This window comes from Littorina saxatilis, linkage group LG17, assembly GCF_037325665.1.
Source record: "Littorina saxatilis isolate snail1 linkage group LG17, US_GU_Lsax_2.0, whole genome shotgun sequence".
Classification (NCBI taxonomy): domain Eukaryota; kingdom Metazoa; phylum Mollusca; class Gastropoda; order Littorinimorpha; family Littorinidae; genus Littorina; species Littorina saxatilis.
In genome coordinates this window covers 49,253,379-49,268,518 of record NC_090261.1, presented here as the reverse complement: position 1 = coordinate 49,268,518, position 15,140 = coordinate 49,253,379, and the positions used below count along the sequence as shown (strand labels likewise).

The following is a 15,140-nucleotide window of genomic DNA, read 5'->3' as shown; positions in this document are numbered from 1 at the left end:
AAGTCAATATAACACTTACCTCGACAGTACTATTCTTGCACATTATCTATTATAGGCCGAAAAAATTGGACAAAACGCTGCGTGGGTACAATTATCTCCCATAACCATGCGCCACCGTGGATCCCAAGCACTGTCTGAGTGCTTCCCCCTTACAGGATGTAGGTGGCGCGTCCTCTTTCTTTTTTCGCGCGTGACAGTAGGCTGTGTTTCTGCTGCGCTCCCGGATTATTTTGGATTCTAGAGTCTTCTTTTCTGTGTGGATTACCACCTGTTGGATTTTTGTGTGTTATTCCACTTCTGGCTTGAGGCTACGTTGTTTTTCTTCCAACTTGTGCCTCCGTTGTTGTGTGGCGGACTCGGCGTGCCTACCGTCCTACTTCGTGGTGACCGGTCGTCTGCTTCTCGTTTCGCCTCATTCACTTGAGTATTGACCTAATTTTCTTTGAATTTTGTTAATTCTCGATTTTTTTAAGGGTACGTACAGGGCGAGGTAGGATGTCTCGTCTTGTTTTGGGCTCTGGTTCTACGGAACCAGAGTCTGCCGGGGGCAACCCTTCTCCGGGCGCACAGCGTCATGTTTTGCGCACGGACAGGGGGACCTTTCGGCGCTCCGACTCTCCCTCCCCAAACGCTTTGCGTTTGCGGCGAGGGAGGGCGGAGAAAGCCTGTTTGAGCAAGCTCAATGCGAGCTTGCTCAAACAGGCTGGGCTTGAACCTGGGACTTCGGGCGGGGCTGCGCCGTCGAAGGTTCGGGGAAGGTCGAGGGGAAAGAAAAAGCGTCTTTCTCCTTCTCCTTCCGTGGAACACGCTTCCCCCCCTTCGACGCCGTTGTCCGGCCCTCAGTCTCAGGCTTCAGCTCCTCCCGGTTTCAAGCCTGGGGGGAAGGTTTCCTTCTCCTCCCTGGCTCGAATCCGGGGGCGGGTCGATTCCCAACCCTCTTTGGGGGTTGGTGAATCTGATCTAGGGGCTACGGGAGAGACTCAGGTTTCGACTTCTTTCTTTTCCGGTGCCTCTCCTGTGCCCTCCTCGGTTTCCACCGCTGTGGAAGCCAGGAGGGACACGGGTCCTCCTCTGAACTCCCTCGCTGGGTCGTCTACTGCTGTTTCGACAGTAGTCTCGGACTCATGGGGGGGGAGATCGGAGGAGATGACGGGGTCTATGAATTCCCTCCCCGCTGGGGTTGGGATGCGAATTGACCCCGTTCAGGGCGGTCCTGTGGGGGCAGGGGTTTCAGGCATCGTGCCTACGACCACTGCTACTACGGTTCCCTCTGACGTCCGTGTGACTGGTGGCTGTCCCTCTATGAAACGCTCCGGCCGACTAGTTACTGGACGTGGAGGTGTTCGACAGAACGTGGTACTTCTGTCGAATGGTCAGGGCGACGGGAACATTGTTTCTGTTGCTCAGACCGACACCTCCGACCGGACCGTCTTGACCCCACGCCATTCCTTAGCGTCTGGTGTTCGGGTGACGGATGGTCCGGACCAAGGGTCCGGAACGGTCCAGGCTTACGGGTCGGGATCGAACCGGACCCACGGGTCCCGACTGGACTTGACCTCCGGGTTTGGTCCGGACGGGACCCATGGTACGGGACCGTACCGGACCTTAGGGTCCGGTGCGGGACAGTACCTCTGGCCCTTGCCGGACCCCCGGACCTACGGGTCCGGATGGTACGGTACGGGACCAGTGGTCCGGTCGGGACCGGACCACCCGACCACCTCTGTTGGTCCGGGTGGTCTGGCACCGAACCGGAACACACCGGACCACCGGACCTACGGGTCCGGATGGTACGGTACGGGACCAGTGGTCCGGTCGGGACCGGACCACCCGACCACCTCTGTTGGTCCGGGTGGTCTGGCACCGAACCGGAACACACCGGACCACCGGACCTACGGGTCCGGATGGTACGGTGTTTCCACGTCCGGACCGAACCACCCGAACACTTTTGTGGGTACGGATGGTTCTGTGCCGAACGGGACCTCCGGATGGTACGGGACCGGACCGGACCACTGGACCGGACCGGACCACCGGAACACCGGACCACTCGACCGGACCGGACCGGACCACCGGAACACCGGACCACCCGACCGGACCGGATCGGCACCCCCGACCGGACCGGACCATTTCTTTTCTGATCAGACCCGATGGGTCCCTGTTCAGTCTATAAATGGCGGGGGTTCGTTGGCTGGACTGACCCAACAGTCGCAGGGTTTTTGTTGTTCTCTCCCTTCGGCTGCTGGAGACGTTTCGTCTTTGGGGCAGGGGTCTTCGCGGCCTCTTGCTTCAGTGGGCGTTTCGTCACAGTCTACTTCATCACTTTCGGCTCCTCCCCCTCAAGCTTCCTACACTCCTGCTGTTGAGGAGTTGTCGGGAAGTGAAGAGGAGAGTGAGTCAGAGGACGATGGGGAGGAGGATCAGGGTCGCCCTGAGGTTAACACTGATCCTCTACCCTTGCCGGTTTCTGATGGAACTTCCGAAGCTATGCTTCGTACTTTCCAACAGTACATGACAGACATCACGCGGCGTCTTGACGCCACGGATGCCTCTCTTAAGCGTCTGTCGTCTAGTGTTCCCAACCCTTCGGTTGACACACAGGACGTGGAGTCTGAGGACGAGAGGCAGGAGGCTCTCCCTCGCACAGCTAGAAGGACGTTTGAACAGTTTCAGGACGTCCTTCCCTCCGACGCCCTCTCGTCCTTGGAGTCCGCTTCGGCCCGGGCGCGGGAGGCACACGCCGCGTCTGCCGGCGGCTCGTTTTATGAACGATCCGGCCGCCAGCAATTCGCGTTCCACCCTAGTCTTAGTGCCACGGTGGAAGCGGCAGCACATCGCCTGAGGAGTACAGATTCACGTGCAAACGCGACCTATGTTCCTCGGGAGGACGCGGATTCAGTGCCGTGCTTTCCTTCGGGAGGCGCACCTCCACTGTTTCCTCGTGTCCAATCTGTTTCGTCCCTCCCTTTTCCCTTTGACTCTCGAACTCTCCCTTTCCAGACTTCGAGTGTTCAGGGTGGGGCTGACGGTGATGTGTTCGTTGGGGAGGTGCCTTCGGTCAAGAAGGTGGAACTGAGCTCTGCTTCGTTCCACAATCTTGAGGCCACCGTTTCTTCCATTGTCGAGGCCCAATCACAGGCCTTGACATGGATGAGCACGCTGTCCACACTGTTGGACCCTCCCGATCGGGCAGAGTCCGATTCCACTCGGGTCCTTGACACGGTTCGAGTGGATCGGGCTTTGCATGCCGTGCGATCGTGCGTGACGACTGCGGCAGAATTGGCCATTGGAACACGGGTCCACTTGTTGGCCCTGTTCCGTGATCATTTTCTGGCTACTTCTTTAGTGCCTCCGGATATGAGGAAGAGTCTGAGGAACACGTTTCCTCAGCCTTCTTCCCTTTTTCATCCGGGCACTGTCCGTTCTGTGGTGGAGTCCACACGCCAGAGGAACACTGATTCTCTGATGGTTGGCCTCGCTGCTTCGGCGACGTCGGCGGGGAGTAAGAGAAGTGCTACAGTCACCTCCAGCTCCCAGCCTCAGAAGAAGAAGAAGAAGAAGCCAGTTTCACTGCCTCCTTCTTCCTCCTCTCAGGCGCCTGTCGCGTTCCCCCCTGCGGCCCCGGCTTCTCGTGCTCCCAAGCGCAAGAAGAAGGGTGCTCAGACAGGTAAGGGTAAGCAGCACCACCAGGGGGGTGGTCGCAAGCCTGCGCCTGCCCGCCAGCAGAATTTTCAGTGAGTCCCGGCCCTACGTTGACGCCCCCTCAAGTTGCCCCTCTTTCGTCCGTCGGTTCCCTTTTTCGGGCCCGCGACATGTGGGGCAGACTGGTCTCCAACCAGTTTATCTTGAGGGTGGTGGGGTCGGGGTTTTCTCTACCGCTGTCGTCACAACCTCCATTGTCCGCTCTACCTTTGACGTTCCCCCCTCCTCGAGACCCTGCCAGATGGCAGGCTCTTCAAGACGAGGTGAACTCGTTGGTCGAGAAGAAGGCTGTCTACCCCCTTTCTCAGCCTTCTCCGGGGTTCTACTCCCGCCTGTTCACCGTCCCCAAAAAGGACGGCAGGTTCAGGCCGGTGTTGGACCTCTCCACCTTGAACTTGTACCTTCGCAGGTGCAAGTTCAAGATGGAAACCCCTTCGTCGGTCCGGTTGGCCATCCGGCCAAACGATTGGGCCACGTCTGTGGACCTCCAGGATGCTTACTTCCACATCCTGGTGGCCCCGGGGTACCGACATCTGCTCCGGTTTGTTTGGGAGGGCACAGTGTTCGAGTTTCGGGCCCTCCCATTCGGCCTGTCCTTGGCCCCGCTGATTTTTACAAAGGTGGTCAAGGAGCTGGCGGCGTTGGTCAGAGCTCAGGGTGTGCGTCTGCGTCAATATTTGGACGATTGGCTCACCCTGGCCCAGTCTCGCGATCAATGCCTCCAACACACCCGGCAGGTCCTGGAACGGACCCATGCTTTGGGGTTCCAGATACAGTGGCACAAGTCAGACCTCGTGCCAGCCCAGCAGTTTTGCTACTTGGGGATGGCGTTCGACACAGTGCTTTACACTGTGTCTCCCTCCCCGGACAGAATCCTCTCCCTGAGGCGAAAGATCCTCTCCATTCAGGCTTGCCGCGCTGTTCCTCACAGGCGGCTGGCGGAACTGTTGGGTTCCATGGAGTCTGTCGCTCTGCTGCTGCCCCTTGCAAGGCTACACAAACGTCCCCTGCAACGGGCAGTAGCAGATCGGACTTCCAGGCCTCTCGATTACACCGAGTTGGTCCAGATCGGGCCTTGGTTTCACGAGGCTGTAGTCCAATGGCTGGACCCGATCTGGCTCAACTCTGCGGTGCCTATCCAACCGAGACGGCCGTCTCTCTTCCTGTACACCGACGCTTCTACGCGGGGTTGGGGGGCCCACCTGGACCTGCACGAGGCCCAGGGGGTCTGGACCCAGGAGGAGTCCCTCCTACACATCAACTTTCTAGAGTTGGAGGCGGTTCGTCGGGCTCTGCTGGAGTTTCGCCTCCTGATTCGGGATCAGGATGTGTTGGTCCACGGGGACAACACCACATGCCTAGCTTACCTTCGCCACCAGGGGGGCACCAATTCTCGGTCCCTCTCCCTGTTAGCGGAGGAGATTCTGCTCTGGTGCCAGACCAATCAGGTCCGGATGTCAGTCCAATTCGTTCCGGGGAAACTGAACGCCCTGGCCGACATTCTCAGTCGGGGCGATCAGGTTCTCCCCACAGAATGGACCATCGCTCACAACGTTCTACGGCGTCTGTGGGCAAGGTGGGACCGTCCTCTGATCGATCTGTTCGCAACTCGATTCAGCGCTCGGCTTCCCAGGTACGTCAGCCCCTTTCGAGACACGAATGCGTTCCACGTGGACGCATTCACTCTCTCGTGGAGGCTCCTCGATGCTTACGCCTATCCCCCGACATCTCTGATTCCGAGGGTACTGGCAAAGTATCTGCAGGAACGGCCAAGACTGATTTTGGTCGCGCCTTACTGGCCAACAGCTCCGTGGTTTCCAGATCTTCGCGGTCTCACCCACGTAGACCCTCTACCTCTGAATCTGGACGGGGGAAGTCTGCTCCAGCCTCGATCAGGCCTCCCTCATCCACGTCCAGAGAGTCTGTGCTTGACCGCATGGCTCTTGTGCGCTCCAAACTGCTTGCACTAGGATTGCACAAGAGTTCAGTAGAGTTTTCCTTGAACGCTAAGAGGCGATCAACTAATCAGCTCTATGACTTACGCTGGAGAGCTTGGGCCTCCTTCGCCTTGTCCAAGGGGATAGAGCCGCTTTATCCCTCAACACAGGACTTGGCCAACTTCCTGGTGGAAGTGTATCAAAAGAAGAGTCTTTCTTCTAAGACTCTTCTTGGATACAAATCTGCCATCACTTCCACGATTGCGGCTGCTACTGGTCGCAGACCTGAACACTTGATCAGTTCCTCCCTCATTGCTAATGTCCTTTCGGGTATTAGCAATGCAGCGGTGTCTAAACCTCGGGTTTCATTTCCCAAGTGGGATGTCTTCCTGGTTCTCAAACTCCTGCGTAGCAAGGAGTTTGAACCCCTGGCAGGCATTAGTATCAAGTTCCTGACTTTTAAGACTGTGTTCCTCATCGCTTTAGCCACTTGCCGTAGACTCAGTGGTATTCAAGCTTTGAGTGGCCTGGAATTTGACATTGAGTTCACCACACATCAGGTGACGTTGGCTTTCCTACCAGACTTTCGAGCCAAGAATCAGAATGCCTCGGAGTTGTCCAAACCAGTAGTCATTCAAGCCTTGGCTCCCACTCTTGAACATGATGACCCTGATCGCTTCCTCTGCCCAGTACGTGCCCTTAGAGTGTACCTGGATAGAACACGTAGCTTTCGGTCTTCTAAGCGGTCACTGTTTGTCTCGCTTAATCCGAAGTACCAATCGGATATTTCTAGACAAACTTTAGCTCGTTGGCTGACCTTGCTTATCAAACAGGCTTATGTTCATGCTCAAGTGGATGTGGTCCCTGACATCAGGGCACACGAGATTCGGGCTATCGGCTCCTCGTTGGCGCACGTGCGGGGTGCCTCGCTCCAAAGCATAATGGCGGTCGCGTTCTGGAAGACTCCAGCCACGTTTATTAACCACTATATGCGAGACTTTTCCAGTCTCAGGCTTGACCAGTCGTATGGCATTGCCAAAGCAGTGGTTGCCAGCATGGTCACGTCAGTCTAAGGTATTTTTCTTGGGTATATTTTCTTTTACAGTAGTACTGTTCGAAAATTGCCTGGGTATCTTAATCCTTGGATTTAAGTGATTTTGATTAAGGAGTTTAATACTCTACATATCACCCTCACACCACTCTGGTATTCTGTGCAAGAATAGTACTGTCGAGGTAAGTGTTATATTGACTGTAAGGCTTCTTTTTAAGCCTACTGTCTATATGATACTTACCGAGACAGTACTATTAGAGTTTCCCTCCCGCCTCCCCTCTTGATATGTTATGGGCTTTTTGAGGGTCTGCAGCTCATAAAGAAAGAGGACGCGCCACCTACATCCTGTAAGGGGGAAGCACTCAGACAGTGCTTGGGATCCACGGTGGCGCATGGTTATGGGAGATAATTGTACCCACGCAGCGTTTTGTCCAATTTTTTCGGCCTATAATAGATAATGTGCAAGAATAGTACTGTCTCGGTAAGTATCATATAGACAGTAGGCTTAAAAAGAAGCCTTACACTCGTGCTAAAAACATGAGTGAACGTGGGAGTCTAAGCCCATGAACAAAGAAGAAGAAGAAGAAGAAGATCCAGTTTAGGTCAATCAGAACGAAATATCCTTTTTTGTAACGTTTCATTAAATAATTTGAGATGGAAATTTGTGTCAAATTCCTATAACTTATGACAAAGGTGAGACAGACAAATGAGCATTTGCATTTCTTGTCCTTTGGTTTGTTTGCTGTGAAGTATAGTGTTCTCCAGTTTGGGAAGAGAACAAAATGAAGCAAGCTGTGAACTAAGCTACAGAAGCTATCGGCAGGTAAACAGTATTTTTGCAACATAACACATAGCAAAAGGAGTGAGCCAGTAAACAATACACCTACAATTTTATCCTTTTCTTTCAGCAAAAAACAGACAGAAGTCAGCAAGCAGCAGTCGTACGGATGGAACTTCTAGTAGTGTGGATGCTAACGAAAGTAGATCTAGAAGCCTTGGTCGTCGCCGCCGCAGGAGGAAAGACTTCATCAAGCGCAATAAAGAGGTGGGTACAGTGGAACCCCCCTTTTAAGACCTCCAAAAATCTGAGACAATCAGGTCTTAAAAAGGAGGGAGTCTTAAAATGGGGGTAAATTTACAGGGGTTATGAACAGAAAATCTGAGAAAACAGGGTCTGAAAAGGGAGGGAGTCTTAAATTGGGGGGTCTTAAAAGGGGGGTTCCACTGTACTATGGTGCATGCGTATGGCAGACAATATTGTGACTGCATGTTGACTAAATCCACAGCTTTTCCATGAAAGTAGCACACATATTTTGTCACAAAATGTCTATTTGGATGTAAATTTATGCCATGCCCTGTTCATCGGTACTTTTCATTATTTTACTGGAAACTATTTAAAACTATTAAAAAATTAAGTGGGTATCAGCCATATGCCAAAAGATGTTTCAACGAGCACAATTATTTGTAGTTTCATTTTATTTTATACATTGTTTTGCTTAGAAATGTCACATTTGGTTTCCCTGGTTGAGGCAAAAGAGTGATCAGTTTCTGTGAGTACCAGGATGGATACTACAGTACTAAACAAATGGTTTGGAAATTGGCTAAGACGGTCACTGTTTAGTGTTTTTCACATCTTATTTCACATCACATTTTACTTTTCAAAGTTTGTGGTTTCTGTTTGTAAGTAATGGTTTCTTCTTCTAGCTGGCAGCCAACGCCAATGAACATATTGCCATGACAGATGATGAGAAAAAACGTCTGCAAGAACTTCTGTCTGATGTTGACGGCTTGCCTGAAATACAGGAGGAGGGTTTCGATAGTCCTGTAAGTTGTGTGTACCGGTATAAAAAGAAATAAGGCTCAGAAATTTGGTGTATGTCTGTGCAAAATGTAAGTCTAAGTGTGACTATGAAAACGTACAGGTCTGTGTGTATCTATGCAATACAAAGTCCAAAGATATCTATTAGTTGTTGATGAATATTGATGCCACTGTCAAAGCTAAAATCCCTTTTAGTGGTAGTGTTTGGTTTGAATGGAAACTGCTATTCCTATGAAGAAGTTTGTCACTCAACGCTGCATTTAGTAGTAATCCGGCTATCTAGTTAATCCCTCTGAGTGTTAAGCCCACTGGTTTGTTACTATGAGATAAACTGTTTGCATATTACACCCCACCTGTTGCCTCAGAAAATTTGACTTTTCTCTCTACTGATCCTGATTCTAACAATTTGTGATTTACAGCAATAATTTGTAGAATTGAACACTGGTACAGTTACAAAAATACATCTAAAGGTAACAAATAATGCTTGTTGTTGCTTTTGTGTTGTGTGGTTGTGGGCGCATGACATTTTAGGGAAACATTAGGACACACATTAATTTTTACAGTAGTAGCCAACATTATAAAACAGTTTCAACTGAAGCTTACAGCAGTACTTGTATTTAAAAACAAAACAAAAGCCACAAAATGATAATTTTCTTGCAGTCAATTTGAGAATCTGAAATGTCCCGTGAAGGGAAAACTAGTTTGTAAGAAAGATGGCTGTGTCATAGTTGACATTTCAGTGCAGTTTTGCAAGTAGTGCCACTTGTATGTGCTCACACACACACACACACACACACACACACACACACACACACACACACAGGCCTGTAAAGTAGAAAACAGTTTAAATATCAATCAATTACTTTTAGATACACAAATATCCTATATTTAATTCTGTCGCAGCTACCACACTTTCAAGAGTTACCACATAACTACATGAACGAAGTCGTTCACGTTATAAAGAAAACCCCATTGCAGACTGAGGCCCATGAGCATAAGACACAGAATAAATTAAGATTTTGCAGATGACATAAATGGGTTGCAGATGGATGAAAACCCTTACCAGATGGTGATAAAGCCTGGGGAAGGGTACGTGCCATCGGACACCGACCTTCGTAGTCTGACGGCCATAGATGAACGACTGCAGAGCATTATGCCAGAGGAGCAGTTCCGCTCCATTGCCAGCAGTGTCCTCAGTCACGCTCCACAGGTCAGTCTTTAAGTCATTAACTTATTAATGACAGCAGTCATTCAAAGGCTGAACCAGGGTATATAAGGCATCTATGCTCTTGCTCCTGGTAGTGTAGGTTTGCAGGTATGAGTCATATTCGGGCGAGATTAAAAAAAAAAAATTGGTTTCCTCTCTTGTTATCATATATAACATGTCCAGTCCTCAAGAGGCAAAATATTTAGCCTGTAGGACATGAAAATTTCCTCTTTTTTTTTTTGCTGCTTGTCATCAGCTTATATAATGTACCTATAATACCTTTAGAGGGCTGTGAGAACTTTGAAAACAACAGTCAGCTGTTGCAGAATTTCAAGCAGTTGGCCAGCAACAGCCTAAAAATGCTGTCTTTTTTAGTCAATTATCTTTCGACAGAATGTCATGTGCAGATTATCACACATGCAGATGATCTTATGATTTTGTCTTATGATATACACTCGGAATGTTTCCTTTGTATTTGAGCAAAGAACTAAAGTGGCCCAGAATGTTTTAAGGCAGTTGTTGCACATGGGATCTGACAGTTCACCTTTGTTTTTTGTGGATTAATTTAACACACTCTCATGCCACACCTGGTGATTATATTCACAGAGAGGGTGCCCTTCTCTGGAAGATCTCATCTTAACCTTTTTTTCTTTCTTTGTATAGTTTTGTACAACTTTGTTATGTTTTATTTTTGTTGTTTTTCACCACCGAGCATTTTGCCTGGAGCTTCACCTTTGCAATTGCTGTACAATATTACTTGACATTTGTGAATTTCTCTGCCTTTATTAATCCAGAAATGTCTTGCCACTTTGTTATTTTTACACCTCACTGCATGTTGTTCTTTTTTTGTTTTCTTACCATCACAGCAACGCTTGTTCACAAGAGTGGGGGCACGTTCAGAAGTGAGTTTTGAGGAGTACAGAGAAAAAGCGCTCATGGAGACCGAAGAAGAAAGGGAGGTCACTACCCAACTGAAGGAGATTGAAGAGCGACTGTCTCACTTTCATAACACACAGAACTCACAGGTAATAGACGAATTAAAAAAATAACTCCGTCGGGTTTTTATTGGTTGTATCGGAAACACATGGAAACATCCGTCGCTAAGTGATTGGCCCCTCCAATATTTGTATGAGGTTTTGCAAGAGAAGGTTACGCACCAACAAACCCGACGAAGTTTGTTCTGAAAATCTTCTATTAAGCTGAACTGAACCGTTTAAAGGTAAGAGGGGGATTTGAGTCTGACTGGCTGTTCTTTATTTTATTAGGATAAAAGGTTTAAGCCGCAATTACGTCGTTGTACAACCTGAGAGATGTTATGAGTCTGTTTTTCTTTCGGCTCAGTAGCCTTTGAAGAATGCAGTGTAGTTATTGCCAAGATGTGTTGATTAGACCATGAATGTGTTCTGTGCAGTCCGAGACATCAGTACTGTCGGAGGAGCAGCTGGATGACTTGCTGGATGACTGTGTGCGTTCTATGTCGTCCGTTTCTCTGCCAGTCTATACACCTGACTCTATAGATTCTTATGGGTAAGAAGCTAACAGAAATTAGTGCAAGTGCAATATGCTTCTGCAATCGTTGTGTTCGTGTTGATGACGGTTTCGTAAGACAAATCAGCGAATCCACTGAACCCAACAGGAGGCTGTATTGATGCGTTTGCAATTTTCTGAAGAAATAAACTGCATGTGGTTAATTTCATCCGTTTAATGCTTGTCGAAACGAGCCATAATGCTTTAGAATAAAAGATTTCACGCATTGCTTGGCCATCTGATCACAGATGAGGTCGCAGTTTGTAGGTTGAATCTATGAATCGGCCAGTGATAGATCTGCATTTCTGGTACGACCTTCCAGATTATCAACAGCGGGTTCATGGTCGGAATCAAGGTCAAATTTGCGTGGCTCCCGATCATTTCATAAAAGATTTTCTTTTTCTTGTTTCTGCGGCTGCGCAAGTTATTTTGCCTAGGTTATGGCCGAACTTTAGGCATACGGAGAAATATCGCTGGATATTTTCTCACTAGAATAACAGAGACAAAGAAGGGAAGTCATGCTATATACACTGGTAAGATAGTCAGAGCCATCTTGCCAGAGACTGAACAGAATCATTGCTTTCTGAGAGTTTTCACTTCATCTATTTGTCTGTCCACTATGAAGACAATTGGGTCGAGGTATGTCTCGCTTTGTTAAATTTAAAATATTCCAGTACCTTACCATTCTTGATTTTGATTCATGAACTTAAATGCATAACGATAAAGCAGTGTTTTCGTTTTGTTTGGATCGACTTTTGATTCGCATTTCCTGCTGTATCGATAGACCCTCGACCTCACATGATTTAGCTGGAAGAAAACCCTGTTGATTTCTCCCCAGAAAGTTGGAGTCAGCCAGAGCTCAGCTGATGGGGAATCCCCCCAGACTGAGCGATGAGATGTTACAGCAACTGTTGTCTGAAGCTCACTTCCCTCTCTCCTCTCAACTCATGGCTCTGCGGGATGACGACAGCAAGAGTGCACAAGGTAAGTAACCATGGTAACTGTATCAACAGGAATGTTTGGCTGAAGGTCACCTTGAATATTTGATTTTGTATTGAATGATTTTTTTTTTTTTGCAGCAGTGTTTATGCTGTGTGTGCGTGCATGTGTGTGTGTGTGTGTATGTGTGTGCATGCTGGTGTGTGTGTGTGTGCTGGTGTGTGTGTGTGTGTGTGTGTGCATGCGTGTGTGCTTGTGAGTGTATAACAGGGATCATTTATCATCTGCTCAGACATGCGGTTGCCACTTATCAATGAAACTATGCCAATAATTATGCACATACATTTTAGCATATCCCTTACACTTACAAAACAAAAGAGCTACTGTGCGTAGTACCAAACATTAAAGGTGAATTTTCAATGTCCACCTCAGATGGAGAAGGGGGTCCAATCCGAGCAGAGACGTGGAAAGCCATCATAGAAGAAACACTCAGCGGTGAGGAAGAGGAGGAGGACAGCAGCCTCATAACTTCTTCGCCAAGAGATCAACGTCAGGGTGCCTTCCCTCACCCTCCCCAACCCAAACACTCCGCAGCTTTTCCCCGCATCTCAGTCTCTGACACCGTCATCAACCCCACGTCGTCTCGCAAGCCTCCTCTCCATCGCTACAACTCTGAGACCTCCGACTCAGACGGCCGCGACAGTCGGGTCAGCCTTCCGGAAATCTTGTCCACCTCGCTCATCAACACACCACAAGGGGGTGGGGCCCCTAACAACGACCCTGTACAGTATTACAGCAGCAGGAATGGAGTTAGAACCAGTTCCTCTCTGGACAATATGGTTCGCAATGACCTGTCCAGGGAAATGCCGCCTGGTCAAATGTCGTCTAACGGTCAGGGGATGGCAGGAACGCCGCTAACTGTGGAGGATCTTGGGGACCAGGGGCAGACTACTCCCACACCCCACCCACCTTCATCGGACAGATCGACGTCAAGAAGAACCTTGATGACCAGAAAGAACTCACTGGAGAGAGAACCCAGCAGTTAAAGTTATGTTCATGAATTGTAGTACTGTGATCAAAAAGACAGAAAAACAAGAAACGAATAAAGAAAGAAAAAGAAGAGAAAGACAGAAAAAAAGAAAAAGAAGCTGGTTGTGAGATTTCAGTGTAAATAAACCACAGTGTGAATGCTCCAAATGTATAACAAATGGTTAAAAACCTGGTCAATCTTAACCAAAGGTGCTTGATAATGTCTGATACTGTATGCAACAAATAGATATTTTCTAGAAAATCTGTGCATCGTAGAAATACCAGTTAAGACTTATTATGTTTCTCCTCTCTAACGGCTTCCTGCAAACATATGCAATAGACTGAATTTGATTTGATTTGATTTGCTTTGACTATTTCTTTCTTGTCTTTTTTTATTACGTCAAAGGAAATTGCAAAAGACTAATGGAGATTAATAAAAAATAAAAAAAATTTCTTGTGACTGCTCAACACTACTCTTCAGATTTGTTTCTACTGCATTTATTTGTTCTCTTGTTGGTATTGAATTGTGAATAATTCACAAATCACATTTACTTTCTGTGAAATTGAATTCCTGCATTTAATTCTGTCCATCTTCTGCGTTCGTGGGCTGAAACTCCCACATACACTCGTGGTTTTTTTGCACGAGTGGACTTTTACGTGTATGACCGTTTTTTACCCCGCCATTTAGGCAGCCATACGCCGTTTTCGGAGGAAGCATGCTGGGTATTTTCGTGTTTCTATAACCCACCGAACTCTGACATGGATTACAGGATCTTTTTCGTGCGCACTTGGTCTTGTGTGTACACACGGGGGTGTTCGGACACCGAGGAGAGTCTGCACACAAAGTTGACTCTGAGAAATAAATCTCTCGCCGAACGTGGGGACGAACTTACGCTGACAGCGGCCAACTGGATACAAATCCAGCGCGCTACCGACTGAGCTACATCCCCGCCCTAATTCTGTCCATGAAAATATGTTCATTAAAAAAATGAAAATGATCCTTGAGTGTTCTGGGTTGGTTTTTTTTGCATGCATGTCAGCTACATATGTGTGCACACCCTACCTGCCTTTTAAATACACCCCTATGCATACCTGCTCATGCAAATACACTGACAACACACATACAAACACACACAAACGCATGCACACAGGAGCGCAGATACTGACTTTGATCCATTTCACTCCTAATTTTAAACATAAACAAGAAGGGCAAAGCCCATACGACTCACATGCTTTACACATTTTTCCTTCCAAAATACATGTGACCTTGACCCAAGGTCAAGGTCATCCAAGGTCATGCAACACAAAGCTGTTAATTCAAGACATAGGAAGTACAATGGTGCTTATTGGCTCTTTCTACCATGAGATATGGTCACTTTTAGTGGTTCACTACCTTATTTTGGTCACATTTCATAAGGGTCAAAGTGACCTTGACCTTGATCATATGTGACCAAATGTGTCTCATGATGAAAGCATAACATGTGCCCCACATAATTTTTAAGTTTGAAACAGTTATCTTCCATAGTTCAGGGTCAAGGTCACTTCAAAATATGTATACAATCCAACTTTGAAGAGCTCCTGTGACCTTGACCTTGAAGCAAGGTAAACCAAACTGGTATCAAAAGATGGGGCTTACTTTGCCCTATATATCATATATAGGTGAGGTATTCAATCTCAAAAACTTCAGAGAAAATGGGAAAAATGTGAAAAATAGCTGTTTTTTAGGCAACATTTATGGCCCCTGCGACCTTGACCTTGAAGCAAGGTCAAGATGCTATGTATGTTTTTTGGAGCCTTGTCATCATACACCATCTTGCCAAATTTGGTACTGATAGACTGAATAGTGTCCAAGAAATATCCAACGTTAAAGTTTTCCGGACGGACGACTCGGGTGAGTACATAGACTCACTTTTGCTTCGCATGTGAGTCAAAAAG

General features: G+C 48.0%; 1 protein-coding gene across 1 annotated transcript; it reads left to right on the top strand.

The window, feature by feature from the left end:
• Positions 1-7,592: 7,592 nt before the first annotated feature.
• Positions 7,593-13,373, top strand: LOC138953692 (fibrous sheath-interacting protein 1-like; the record flags this gene model as incomplete). The annotated part of the gene is given in 7 exon segments (XM_070325585.1): positions 7,593-7,729; positions 8,389-8,508; positions 9,549-9,713; positions 10,577-10,735; positions 11,122-11,237; positions 12,076-12,221; positions 12,609-13,373. Coding segments are annotated over 7 exon segments (1,457 nt in total), but the record flags the coding sequence as incomplete, so codon positions are not given.
• Positions 13,374-15,140: the final 1,767 nt, after the last annotated feature.